The sequence below is a fragment of the Manis pentadactyla genome, chromosome 8 (genome assembly GCF_030020395.1).
Source record: "Manis pentadactyla isolate mManPen7 chromosome 8, mManPen7.hap1, whole genome shotgun sequence".
NCBI lineage: Eukaryota > Metazoa > Chordata > Mammalia > Pholidota > Manidae > Manis > Manis pentadactyla.
The window spans coordinates 126902658-126917013 of record NC_080026.1 but is presented as its reverse complement, the minus strand read 5'-3'; the positions used below and the strand labels follow the sequence as shown (position 1 = coordinate 126917013).

General features: G+C 37.3%; 1 protein-coding gene across 1 annotated transcript in view; it reads right to left on the bottom strand.

Annotated features, from left to right (window-relative positions):
- CCDC172 (coiled-coil domain containing 172) overlaps positions 1-14356 on the bottom strand; it is a 76410-nt gene that overhangs the window by 29850 nt on the left and 32204 nt on the right. The window contains exons 6-7 of the mRNA XM_057506377.1: positions 7112-7213; positions 6653-6755 (exon numbers count right to left, since the gene is read on the bottom strand). Of these exons, the coding sequence (XP_057362360.1) occupies positions 6653-6755; positions 7112-7213 (205 nt within the window). The remainder of the gene's footprint in view (positions 1-6652; positions 6756-7111; positions 7214-14356) is intronic.

Sequence of the window (14356 nt, the reverse complement as noted above, 5' to 3'; positions counted from 1 at the left end):
TTAAGAAATTCCATATCTGAAATGAAACATACAATGGAGGGATTTAAAAGCAGATTAGATATACTAGAAGAGATGGTAAATGGAATAAATTAGAGAAGAGGAATACAAAGAAGCTGAGACACAGAGAGAAAAAGATCTCTAAGAATGAAAGAATATTGAGAGAACTGTGTGACCAATCCAAACAGAACAATTTTAGCATTATAGGGGTACCAGAAGAAGAAGAAAGAAAAAAAGGGACTGAAAGTGTTATTGAGGGGGTAATTGCTAAAAATTTCCGCAATCTGGGGAAGGAGACAGTCTCTCCAGCCATGGAGATGAATGGATCTCCCAAGACAAGGGACCCAAGGAAGACAACATCAAGACATATAATAATTAAAATGGCAAAGATAAAGGATAAAGACAGACTTTTAAAAGCAGCTAGGGAGAGAAAAAAGATAACATACAAAGGAAAACCCATCAGGCTATTGTCATATTTCTCAACAGAAACCTTACAGGCCAGAACGGAGTGGCATGATATATTTAATGCAATGAAGCAGAAGGGCCTCGAACCAATAATACTCTACCCAGCAAGGTTCTCATTTAAATTTGAAGGAGGGATTAAACAATTTTCAGATACACAAAAGCTGAAAGAATGTACCTTCCACAAGCCACCTCTATGGTGCATTTTGGAGGGACTGCTATAGATGGAACTATTCCTGAGGCTAAATAAACGTCACCAGGGGAAATGAAACCACAGCAAAGTGTAACAGTTAATTACTAAGCAGATGCAAAATCAAATCAACTACCCCCAAAGTCAATCAAGGGATAGACAAAGGGTACAGAATATAACACCTAACACATAAAGAATGGAAGAGGAAGAAAAAGATGGGAAAAAAAGAACCTTTAGGTTGTGTATGTAATAGCATACAAATGAGTTAAATTAGACTGTTAGGCAGTAAGGGAATTACCCTTGAATTGGTAACCACGAACCTAAAGCCTGCAATGGCAATAAGTACATACCTATCGATAATCGCCCTAAATGTAAATGGTCTAATGCACCAATCAAAAGACATAGAGACATCGAATGGATAAAAAAACAAGACCCATCTATATGCTGCCTACCAGAAACTCATTTCAAACCTAAAAACATACACAGACTGAAAGTAAAGGGATGGAAAAAGATATTATATGCAACTAAGAGGGAGAAAAAAAGCAGGAGCTGCAGTACTTGTATCAGACAAATTAGACTACAAAACAAAGAAAGTCACAAGAGACAAAGAAGGACATTACATAATGATAAAGGGGTCAGTCCAACAAGAGGATATAACTATTATAAATATCTATGCACGCAAAACAGGATCACAAATACTAACAGAAAAAAAGGGGGAATAGAATACAATGCATTCATTTTAGGAGACTTCAACACACCACTCACTTCAAATAACAGATCAATCAGATAGAAAATAACTAAAGAGACAGAGACACTGAACAACGTATTAAAACAGATGGACCTAACAGACATCTACAGAACACTTCATCCAAAAGCAACAGGATACACATTTTTCTCAAGTTCACATGGAACATTTTCCAGAATGGATGACATACTAGGCCACAAAAAGAGCCTCAGTAAATTTAAAAGATTGAAATTGTACCAACCAGCTTCTCAGATCACAAAGGTACGAAACTAGAAAGAAATTACACAGAGAAAATGAAAAAGCCCACAAACACATGAAGGCTTAATTACATGCTCCTAAATAATCAATAGATCAATGACCAAATAAAAACAGAGATCAAACAATATATGGAGACAAATGACAACAATAATTCAACAACACCAAATCTGTGGGACGCAGTGAAGGCAGTGCTAAGAAGTATATTGCAATACAGGCCGACCTCAGGAAAGAAGAGCAATCCCCTATGAACAGTCTGAACTCACAATTAATGAAACTAGAAAAAGAAGAACAAATGAGGCCCAAAGTCAGTAGAAGGAGGGACATAATAAAGATTAGAGCAGAAATAAATAAAATCGAGAAGAATAAAAAAATAGAAAAAATCAGTGAAAGCAGGAGCTGGTTCTTAGAGAAAATAAACAAAATAGATAAACCCCTAGACAGATTTATCAAGGAAAAAAAGAGAGTCTACACACAAAAACAGAATCAGAAATGAAAAAGGAAAAATCACTATGGACACCACAGAAATACAAGGAATTATGAGAATACTATAAAAAATTATATGCTAACAAACTGGATAACCTAGGAGAAATGGACAACCTTCTAGAAAAATACAACCTTCCAAGGCTGACCCAGGAAGAAACAGAAAATCTGAATAGACCAATTACCAGCAAAGAAATTAAACTGGTAATCAAAAACTACCTAAGAACAAAACTCCTGGACCAGATGGTTTCATGGCTGAATTTTATCAAATACTTAGTGAAGACCTAATACACATCCTCCTTAGGATTCCAAAAAGTAGAAGAGGAGGGATTATTCCCAAACTCATTCTACAAAGCCAATATCACTCTAATACCAAAATCAGGCAAAGACATCACAAAAAAAGAAAATTACAGACCAATATCCCTGATGAACATAGATGCAAAAATGGTCAACAAAATATTAGCAAACTGAATTAAAAATAGATCAAAAAGATAATCCATCATGATCAAGTGGGATTTATCCCAGGGACACAAGGATGGCACAACATTCAAAAATCCATCAACATCATCCAACACATCAACAAAAAGAAGGACAAAATCCACACGATCATCTCCATAGATGCTGAAAAAGCATTTGACAAATTCAACATCCATTCATGATAAAAACTCTTAACAAAATGGATATAGAGGGCAAGTACCTTAACATAATAAAGGCCAAATATGATGGACCCACAGCCAACATTATATTTACAGCAAGAAGCTGAAAGCTTTTCCTTCAAGATCAGGAATAAGACAAGGATGCCAACTCTCCCCACTTTTATTCAGCATAGTACTGGAGGTCCTAGCCATGGCAATCAGACAACACAAAGAAATAAAAGGCATCCAGATTGGTAAGGAAGAAGTCAAACTGTCTGTTTGCATATGACGTGATATTGTACATAAAAGACTCTAAAGAATCCACTCCAAAACTACTAGAACTAATATTTGAATTCAGCAAAGTTGCAAAATACAAAATTAATACACAGAAATCTGTTGCATTCCTATACACTAATGATGAACTAGCAGAAAGAGAAATCAGGAAAACAATTCCATTCACAATTGCATCAAAAAGAATAAAATACCTAGGAATAAACCTAACCAAGTAGGTGAAAGACCTATACTCTGAAAACTACAAGACACTCATGAGAGAAATTAAAGAAGATACCACTAAATGGAGACACATCCATGCTCATGGATAGGAAGAATTAATATTGTAAAAATGATCATCCTGCCTAAACCAATCTATAGATTCAATGCAATCCCTATCAAAATACCAACAGCATTCTTCAAGGAACTAGAGTAAATAGTTCTAAAATTCATATGAAACCACAAAAGACCCTGAATAGCCAACGCAATCCTGAGAAGGAAGAATAAAGTGGGGGAATTACACTCCCTGATTTCAAGTTTTACTACAAAGCCACAGTAATCAAGAAAATTTGGTACTGGCACAAGAAAAGACCCATAGACCAACGGAACAGACTAGAGAGCCTAGATATAAACTCAAGTATACATAGTCAATTAATATACGATAAAGGAGCCATGGATATACAATGGGGAAATGACAGCCTCTTCAACAACTGGTGTTGGCAAAACTGGACAGCTACATGTAAGAGAATGAAACTGGATCACTGTCTAACCCCATACACAAAAGTGAACTCAAAATGGATCAAAGACCTGAACATAAGTCATGAAACCATAAAATTCTTAGAAAAAAACACAGGAAAAAAATCTCTTGGACATAAACATGAGCAACTTCTTCATGAGCATATCTCCCTGGGCAAAGGAAACAAAAGCAAAAATGAACAAGTGGGACTATATCAAACTAAAAAGCTTCTGTACAGCAATGGACACCATTAGTAGAACAAAAAGACATCCTACAGTATGGGAGAATATATTCATAAATGACATATCCGATAAGGGGTTGACATCCAAATTATATAAAGAGCTCATGCACCTCAACAGACAAAAAGCAAATAATCCAATTAAAAAATGGGCAGAGGATCTGAACAGACACTTCTCCAAAGAAGAAATTGAGATAGCCAACAGGCATATGAAAAGATGCTCCACATCCTTAATCCTTAATCATCAGAGAAATGCAAATTAAAACCACAATAAGATATCACCTCACACCAGTTAGGATGGCCAACATCCAAAAGACAAACAACAACATATGTTGGAGAGGATGTGGCGAAAGGGGAAACTCCTGCTGGTGGAAATGTAAAATAGTTCAACCATTGTGGAAAGGAGTATGGATGTTCCTCAAAAAACTCAAAATAGAAATACCATTTTGACCCAGGAATTCCACTCCTAGGAATTTACCTGAAGAAAACAAGATCCCAGATTCAAAAAGACATATGCACCCCTATGTTTATCACAGCACTATTTACAATAGCCAAGAAATGGAAACAACTTAAGTGTCCATCAGTAGATGAATGGATAAAGATGTGGTAAATATACACAACAGAATATTATTCAGCCATAAGAAGAAAACAAATACTACCATTTGCAACAACATGGATGGAGCTAGAGGGTATTATGCTCACTGAAATAAGCCAGGCAGAGAAAGACAAGTATCAAATGATTTCACTCATCTGTGAAGTATAAGAACAAAGAAAAAACTGAAGGAACAAAACAGCAGAAGATTCACAGAACCCAAGAAGGGACTAACAGTTACCAAAAGGAAAGGATTGGGGAGGATGGGTGGGAAGGGAGGGTAAGGGGAAAAAGGGGCATTACAATTAGCACATATAATGTGGGTAGCGGGGACATGGGGAAGGCAGTATAACACAGAGAAGATAAGTAGTGATTCTATAGCATCTTACTACGCTGATGGACAGTGACTGTAATGGGGTATGTGGTGGGGACTTGATAATAAAGGGGAGTCTAGTAACCATAATGTTGTTCATGGAATTGTACATTAATGATAGCAAAAAAAATAGCATCCATTCCAAGTAGCAGTTAAACCTGAAAATCTAAGAAAAAGGCAACTATCACAGAATTCAGTACATTTGAATGCACAGATGAAAAAGACTACTCCAGAAGTTAGGGATAAAACCAACATAATTTTGGCTTTCATGATGTTGACTAAGTGACATTATCATTTCTTGCTATCTTGGTACTGCATTAATTGCTATCTGGGTACTGCATTAATTATAAGACTAATGACCCTCTTTCCTAAAATATTTATACTCAGTGTTTTTGACTCTGTTCTTCATACTTGAAATAACTTCCATGGAACATATCATAAACTTACAATAGGAAATTAAGCTACACATATCAAAGAATTTCAAGTGGGAATTGACAAATAATGGAATTTCATTTAATAGCTGCTAAAATGTGAAGAATTGGCTAGGTATATAGACTGATGTTTCTTTCTATCCAAATTTAATCTGCTACCATCTGTGAAGGAAAAAACATTCTTTAACAGACTTTGTGTGTTTAATTTTAACCCAGGGCAAATTTTTATGATTGAGTGATAAACCCACAAAACTGGAGTTCATATCGGAAGCCCTTACATTATTAACTATAATGATACCAGTGGGCATTACCGTTTATAAAAGTGTAAAAAACAAAATGAGCAGATTGTCATTATAAAAACTCGGTCTGCATCACACATATCACTCAAGAGATTGATATTTCATGCTTATAAAACTTAACACAAAATTAAATTGCAAATATTTTCTAACAATCTTCTATAATTATGGCCTAAAGCAATACACTGCTAATATGAAGCATTTGTTCAGCTCTACTGGACATATTTCTATATGATTTACATGAAAGAAGGTCTAATTTCCTTCTTCGCAGATTTGGTAATGAAGTTTCTTTCCTTATATTAAGCGAAGAAAGTATAAGAACTTCTTTAAAATTAAGTCAGCAAAATGTAACACTGAATTTTTAATAAATAGTAGCGAAATTAATAAACTGGGGGGATTCCTCTTTTGTGTATGACTATGTCATCTCTCACATCAGCCATTTTTCCATTACCCAAATACATAAGAAATACTTCATACCCAAATACATAACTAAATTATTTCATAAAGAAAATACATTTTCTTCTTTAGGCATAAAACCAGGATAATAAATTTCAAGTAAAATAGATTATTATTATTCCCCCTGAAATCTAGAAAGATAAAAAGCCGTTTCAACCATTTTTATAAAAAAGGAATAACAGAAAGGAGAATTATGGAACCAATACTCTGTCTTCATCTACTAGGATATGAATAACACTGAGTCCATGAGGTAGAAGAAAAGATAAAACTGATTTCAGTATTATCAACCTGATGCATAATGAAACCCATGGGTCATGCTTTCTAGCCAGCAAAGCATTTGCTTATTAGTATGTTTGAGAATACACATGGAAGGACATAATGTTTTCATCTGGAAGTTAAAAAAAAAAAACTCTTGCATTCAGCTTTATGTTGAAATCTATGACAACTAGAAAAATTATCAGATTTTATCAAAAGTATAATAGGCAATTCTTACCTTAAGCATTCAGCATCATTTTGAGGCTTTTCATTGATTTTTATTTTTTCTGCCTCTAGGTATTTGGTAGTACAAATGGCTTCATTCTTTTTATCTTCAAAAACTAAACAATTAAGAAAACTTTTATAATCTTCTAAAAATTAAACATAAAAGTTATCTTTATTCATTCACAAAAATAATGCTCTAATTTGTGGCACTTAATGCAAAATGTATGTAGCAATGATTTTTATTTTCCTACTCTAATATAGCAATTAAGGGCACAAGAAAAGATAATAAAATTTGTAACATTAAAAATATCAGATTTAACGTTTCAATTCAGTGTTTTACCTATTTCTTTTTTATACCAATAATAGCACTATAGCCACATATGTTAATACATTTTGAAAGAATAACACAACCCAATCACGTGTATGTAACTATATTCATCAGCAAAATAAAACTAATTCATAAATATAATACCTTTAAGTTTTTTCTGCAGAGTAAATAATTCTTCTATTAATTCACTCTTTTCTTTTTGAAGTTCATTTAACTGGCCACTTTCATGTTCCATTGACTTCATTTCTAGAAACAAATAGACAAATAAAAACATACTTTATTTATTTAGGCTTTGCCTTAAATATGTCAGCAATTATAAATTTTTTCTTGTGTAGTAAAAATTTGAGCAGCATACCATCAATTTTAAGTCTCAACAATCTTCCTTTGTTCATCTAGGAACTGTTTGTAATAACAGACCAAGATTCATTAAGTAACAACGGCACACAAACATGTATGTCAGTTGACAGACTACCAAAAAGAATTCAAAATAATGTAGTATCACTAAGTAAAACATGTTCCTTAATGAGATAAGAAAACTCTAGCCTTCATAACAAAAGAATATTTAAAATTACATTGTATAAACTTAAGACTTATAAAGATGGCAGCATGAGAAGTGAGACAGAAACCTCCTCCCAAAACCATATATAATATGAAAATATAAATAAAACTAATCCTGAAAGAGCAACAGGAAAGAAGACTACGACAGACTGCCTACATCTGGAGAAAAGAGATCTCATGGAATAGGGTAAAGTAGCAAAGGGATGATCTGGTGAGACCCCAGCCCTTCCTCCACCCCAGCTCATCAGCGGAAGAGAAACGGAGCAGGGAGAGAGGAAGGGGAGACTTAAGACTGCTGGACACCCAGCCCTGGAGATCTGCTCTGGGAGCACAAACTTACATTTCATGGTGCTCTGGAGATTAGTGGGGCTGGAAAGCAAAGACAGGTGGAATACTCAGAGAGACCTAGATTCCAGCTGCTTGTGGAGAACAGGTACCCACAACCAGCCACTTTGGGACAAAAGAAAGGTGGGCACTCTGAGAGACTTCCCAATGAGAGGGATGCTAAAGGGGCAAGGATTGCACAAAGCTTGCTGCTGAGGAAAAAGGACAGGTGGACAAAATTGTCCCAGCACACTCAGCCCAGCAGGTTGGGAACTTTCAGGAGCTACAGGCGCTCCATCCCCCTAGCTGGCAATGCAACCTGATGCCCCCCCACACTGAAATATGCAGTCTGCTACTCCTTCCTCCCAGTGAGCACCAGCTTGCAAATCTGCTGGCCCACCATTGTGCCAGGACAGCCAGAGGGTGGCCCCACTTACAGCAGCTACAGGGGCATAGCATAGAGGCTGCTCCCTGTGCAGTTGGCTCACTGGCCATAGCAGTTGAGGCAGGGACTGCAACCGAGAACCAGGAAAGAGATTATTCCTCCTGGCAGCACCAGGACCACTGGAGTGCAACCCCCACCATCATTTCAGGTGCTGAGCAACTCCAGACAGTAAAGCTACTGAACACTAAAAGGTGCCGCCTGCACAATGTTTTATTCCATATTATTCATTACAAATACGAAACATCAAAAGAACCTGGTACAAACCAAAATCCCACAAACACGAAAAAGAGCGCCAAGTTGGAGTTTGTTGTAGAAATAAAGAGACGAATGGCATTCTAGGTAGAGGAAACAATATTATCAATATTGTAGAAGCTTATAGCCATATATATAGTGTGTACAATGAAATGTAGTTTTTAAAAATTAAGGTTATCATTGACGTACACTGTTATGAAGGTTTCAACCTTGTGATCAACATTGTGGTTACTACATTCACCCATATTATCAAGTCCCCCCACACCCCATGACAGTCACTGTCCAACAGCATAGTAAAATGCCACAGAGTCACTACTTTTCTCTGTGCTACATTGTGTGTCTTCCCCATGAACCCACACACATACCATGTGTGCCAATCATAATGCCCTTCAAACCCCTTCTCCCTCCTTCCCCACTCTTTAATTTCTCTTAAGAGTGTCTTATAGTTTTCAGGGTATAGGTCTTTCACTTCCTTGGTTAGGTTTATTCCTACGTATTTTATTCTTTTTGATGCTATTGTGAATGGAATTGTCTTTCTGATCTCTCTTTCTATTAGTTTATTGTTAGTGTATAGGAAAGCCACAGATTTCTGTGTGTTAATTTTGTATCCTGCAACTTTGCTGAATTCTGGTATTAGCTCTAGTAGTTTCAGAGTGGAGTCTTTAGGGTTTTTTATGTATAATATCATGTCATCTGCAAATAGTGACAGTTTAACTTCTTCTTTACCAATTTGGATTCCTTGTAATTCTTTGTTTTGTCTGATTGCCGTGGCTAGGACCTCCAGCACTATGTTGAATAACAGTGGGGAGAGTGGGTATCCCTGTCTTTTTCCCAATCGCAGAGGAAAAGCTTTCAGCTTCTCGCTGTTCAGTATGAGGTGGGCTGTGGGTTTATCATATATGGTCTTTATTATGTTGAGGTACTTGCCCTCTATACCCATTTGTTGAGTTTTTATCATGAATGGATGTTGAATTTTGTCCAATGCTTTTTCAGCATCTATGGAGATGATCATGTGGTTTTTGTCTTTCTTTTTGTTGATGTGGTGGATGATATTGATGGATTTTTGAATGTTGTACCATCCTTGCATCCCTGGGATGAATCCCACTTGGTCATGGTGTATGATCCTCTTGATGTATTTTTGAATTCGGTTTGCTAATATTCTGTTGAGTATTTTTGCATCTACATTCATCAGGGATATTGGTCTGTCGTTTTCTTTTTTGGTGGGGTCTTTGCCTGGTTTTGGTATTAGGGTGATGTTGGCTTCATAGAATGAGTTTGGGAATATTCCCTCCTCTTCTATTTTTTGGAAAACTTTAAGGAGAATGGGTATTATGTCTTCCCTGTATGCCTGATAAAATTCCGAGGTAAATCCATCTGGCCAGGGGTTTTGTTCTTTGGTAGTTTTTTGATTACTGCTTCAATTTCGTTGCTGGTAATTGGTCTGTTTAGATTTTCTGTTTCTTTCTGGGTCAGTCTTGGAAGGTTGTATTTTTCTAGGAAGTTGTCCATTTCTCCTAGGTTTCCCAGCTTGTTAGCATATAGGTTTTCATAGCACTCTGTAATTATTCTTTGTATTTCTGTGGGGTCCGTCGTGATTTTTCCTTTCTCGTTTCTGATTCTGTTGATGTGTGTTGATTCTCTTTTTCTCTTAAGTTTGGATAGAGGCTTATCTATTTTGTTTATTTTCTCGAAGAACCAGCTCTTGGTTTCATTGATTTTTTCTATTGTTTTATTCTTCTCAATTTTATTTATTTCTTCTCTGATCTTTACTATGTCCCTCCTTCTGCTGACCTTAGGCCTCATTTGTTCTTCTTTTTCCAATTTCGATAATTATGACATTAGACTAATCATTTGGGATGGTTCTTCCTTCTTTAAATATGTCTGGATTGCTATATACTTTCCTCTAATGACTGCTTTTGCTGTGTCCCACAGAATTTGGGGCTTTGTGTTGTTGTTGTCATTTGTTTCCATATATTGCTGGATCTCCATTTTAATTTAGTCATTGATCCATTGATTATTTAGGAGCATATTGTTAAGCCTCCATGTGTTTGTGAGACTTTTTGCTTTCTTTGTACAATTTATTTCTAGTTTTATGCCTTTGTGGTCTGAAAAGTTGGTTGGTAGGATTTCAATCTTTTGGAATTTACTGAGGCTCTTTTTGTGGCCTAATATGTGGTGCATTCTGGAGAATGTTCCATGTGCACTTGAGAAGAATGTGTATCCTGTTGCTTTTGGATGTAGAGTTCTGTAGATGTTTATTAGGTCCATCTGTTCTAGTGTGTTGTTCAGTGCCTATGTGTCCTTACTTATTTTCTGTCTGGTGGATCTCTGTCCTTTGGAGTGAGTGGTGTGTTAAAGTCTCCCAAAATGAATGCATTGCATTCTATTTCCTCCTTTAATTCTGTTAGTATTTGTTTCACATATGCTGGTGCTCCTGTGTTGGGTGCATATATATTTATAATGGTTATATCCTCTTGTTGGACTGAGCTGTTTATCATTATGTAATGTCCTTCTTTATCTTTTGTCACTTTCTTTATTTTGAGGTCTATTTTGTCTGATAGTAGTATTGCAACACCTGCTTTTTCCTTTCTGTTGTTTGCATGAAATATCTTTTTCCATTCCTTGACTTTAAGTCTGTGCATGTCTTTGGGTTTGCGGTGAGTCTCTTTTAAGCAGCATATGGATGGATCTTGCTTTTTTATCCATTCTATTACTCTGTGTCTTTTGATTGGTGCATTCAGTCCATTTACACTTAGGGTGATTATTGAAGGGTATGTACTTATTGCCATTGCAGGCTTTAAGTTTGTGGTTACCAAAGGTTCAAGGTTAGCTTCTTTACTATCTTACTGTCTAACTTAACTTGCTTATTGATCTATTATAAACACTGTCTGGAGATTCTTTTCTTCTCTCCCTTCTTATTCCTCCTCCTCCATTCTTCATATGTTGGGTGTTTTGTTCTGTGCTCTTTTTAGGAGTGTTCCCATCTAGAGCAGTCCCTGTAAGATGCCCTGTAGAGGTGGTTTGTGGAAGGCAAATTCCCTCAACTTTTGCTTGTCTGGGAATTGTTTAATCCCTCCTTCATATTTAAATGATAATCGTGCTGGATACAGTATTCTTGGTTCAAGGCCCTTCTGTTTCATTGCATTAAGCATATCATGCCATTCTCTTCTGGCCTGTAGGGTTTCTGTTGAGAAGTCTGATGATAGCCTGATGGGTTTTTCCTTTGTAGGTGACCTTTTTTTTCTCTCTGGCTGCCTTTAATACTCTGTCCTTGTCTTTGATCTTTGCCATTTTAATTATTATGTGTCTTGGTGTGGCCCCCTCTTGGATCCCTTGTCATGGGAGTTCTGTGTAACTCTTTGGTGTGAGAGGCCATTTCCTTCCCTAGTTTGGGGAAGTTTTCAGAAATTATTTCTTCAAAGACACTTTCTATCCCTTTTTCTCTCTCTTCTTCTTCTGGTACCCCTATAATGCGGATATTGTTCCATTTCGATTGGTCACACAGTTCTCTTAATATTCTTTCATTCCTGGAGATCCTTTTATTTCTCTCTGCATCAGTTTCTCTGCATTCCTGTTCTCTGTTTTCTAGTCCATTAATGGTCTCTTTCAACTCGTCCATTCTGTTTTGAAGTCCTTTCAGAGATTGTTTTATTTCTGTATTCTCTCTCATTTCTTGCATATTTGTCTGCAAGTCCATCAGCATGGTTATGACTTTTGTTTTGAATTCTTTTTCAGGAAGATTGGTTAAATCTATATCCCCAGGTTCCTTCTCAGAGGAAGATGTAGAAGATGTCGAAGATTTCTGGGTTGGTCTTGCCTGGATCAAATTTTTTGAGTTTTCATGTTGATAGGTGCAATGGTATGCTATTGACTCATCTGTCAGCTGGGAGAGCCAAAACTCTTTCCACTTGCTCCTGGCCTTTCTTTACTGGGACAACTGCATCCCCTAGTAGCTTGTGTTGGGCAATTGTGTGTAGACTGGGTCTCTGTATCTTGCCCAGGTGGTATGGAGGAAGCTGCCTTGCTCTGGGCGTGGCCAGCCTCAGGTGCTTCTCTGCTATGGCGGGGCCCCGGAAGGGTAATGGACAGGGGGCTGTTTGACTGCTTACCTCCGTGAGAGGTCTCAGAGCTGTTACCCTGGGGGTTAGTGCGCCCAGAGTTCCCTGGAATTTCCAGCTGCTGGACTGTGACCCAGGATGCTTCCGTCCAGCTGTGGGGTCCCTGTCCCTTTAAGACTTTCAAAAAGCACTCGCTTTTCTTTGTCCCAGGGTCGCCGGCTGCGGGACCTGCTCACAGATCTTACTGTCCTGCTTTCCTAGTTTCCAGCACCCCACGCATGCACTGTGTGTCTGCGCTCTGGTGCAGATGGCTGGGGCTGGGTGTTTAGCAGTCCTGGGCTCCCTCTCCCTCCCCACTCCAACTCCTCTCCTCCCGCCGGGACCTGGGGTGAAGGGCGCTTGGGTCCCGCCGGGCTGCGGCTTGTATCTTACCCCTTTCACCAGGCACTGGGTTCTCGCAGGTGTGGATGTAGTCTGCTGTTGTCCTGTGTCTTCTGGTCTCTCTTTTAGGGATAGTTGTATTGTATTTTCAAAAATATGTATGTTTTTGGGAGGAGATTCCCACTGTCCTACTCACGCTGCTATCTTGGCTCCGCCCCTGTCATTGGTATCTTGATAGGGATTGTACTGAATCTGTAGATTGGTTTAGGCAGGATGGCCATTTTGACAATAATAATTCTTCCTATCCATGAGCATGGGATATATTTCCATTTATGAGTGTCTACTTTAATTTCTCTCGAGAGTCTTGTAGTTCTCAAGGTACAGGTCTTTTACCTCCTCAGTTAGGTTTCTTCCTAAATATTTTATTCTTTTTGATGGAATTGTTTTCCTGATTTCTCTTTCTGCTAGTTCATCATTAATGTATAGGAATGAAACAGATTTCTGTGTATTGATTTTGTGCCTTGCAACTTCACTGAATTCAGCTATTAGTTCCAGTAGTTTTGGGGTGGATTCTTTAGGATATTTTATGTACAATTTCATGTCAACTGCAATCAGTGAGAATTTAACTTGTTCCTTACCAATGTGGATGCCTTTTAGTTCTTTGTGCTGTCTGATTGCCATTGTTAGGGCCTCCAGTCCTATGTTGAATAAAAGTGGTGAGAGTGGGAAGCTTTTCACTGTTAAGTATGATGTTGGCTATGGTTTTGTCATATATAGCCTTTATTACATTGAGGTACTTGCCCTCTATACCATTTTGTTGAGAGTTCTTATCTTAAATGGATTTTGAATTTTGGCAAATACTTTTTCAGCATCTATCAGATTATGTGGTTTTTGTCCTTTTTGTTGTGGTGGTGGATGATGTTGATGGATTTTTGAATATTGTACCATTCTTGCAACCCTAGAATAAATCCTATTTGATCATGATGGATGATCTCTTTGATGTATTTTTTAATTCGGTTTGCTAATATTTTGTTGACTATTTTTGCATCTATGTTCATCAGGGATATTGGTCTGTAATTTTTTTCGTGTGGTGTCTTTACCTGGTTTTGGAATTAGAGTGATGCAGGCCTCATAGAATGAGTTTGGAAGTATTCCCTCCTTTTCTACTTTTTTGAAAGCTTAAGGAGGATGGGTATTAGGTGTTCACTAAGTATTTGATAAAATTCAGTGGCAAAGCCATGTGGTCCAGGGGTTTGGGTCTTAGGTAGTTTTTTGATTACCAATTCAATTTTGTTGCTGGTAATTGGTCCATTCAGATTTTCTGTTTCTTCCTGGGTCAGCCCTGGAAGGTTGTATTTTTCTAGAAATTTG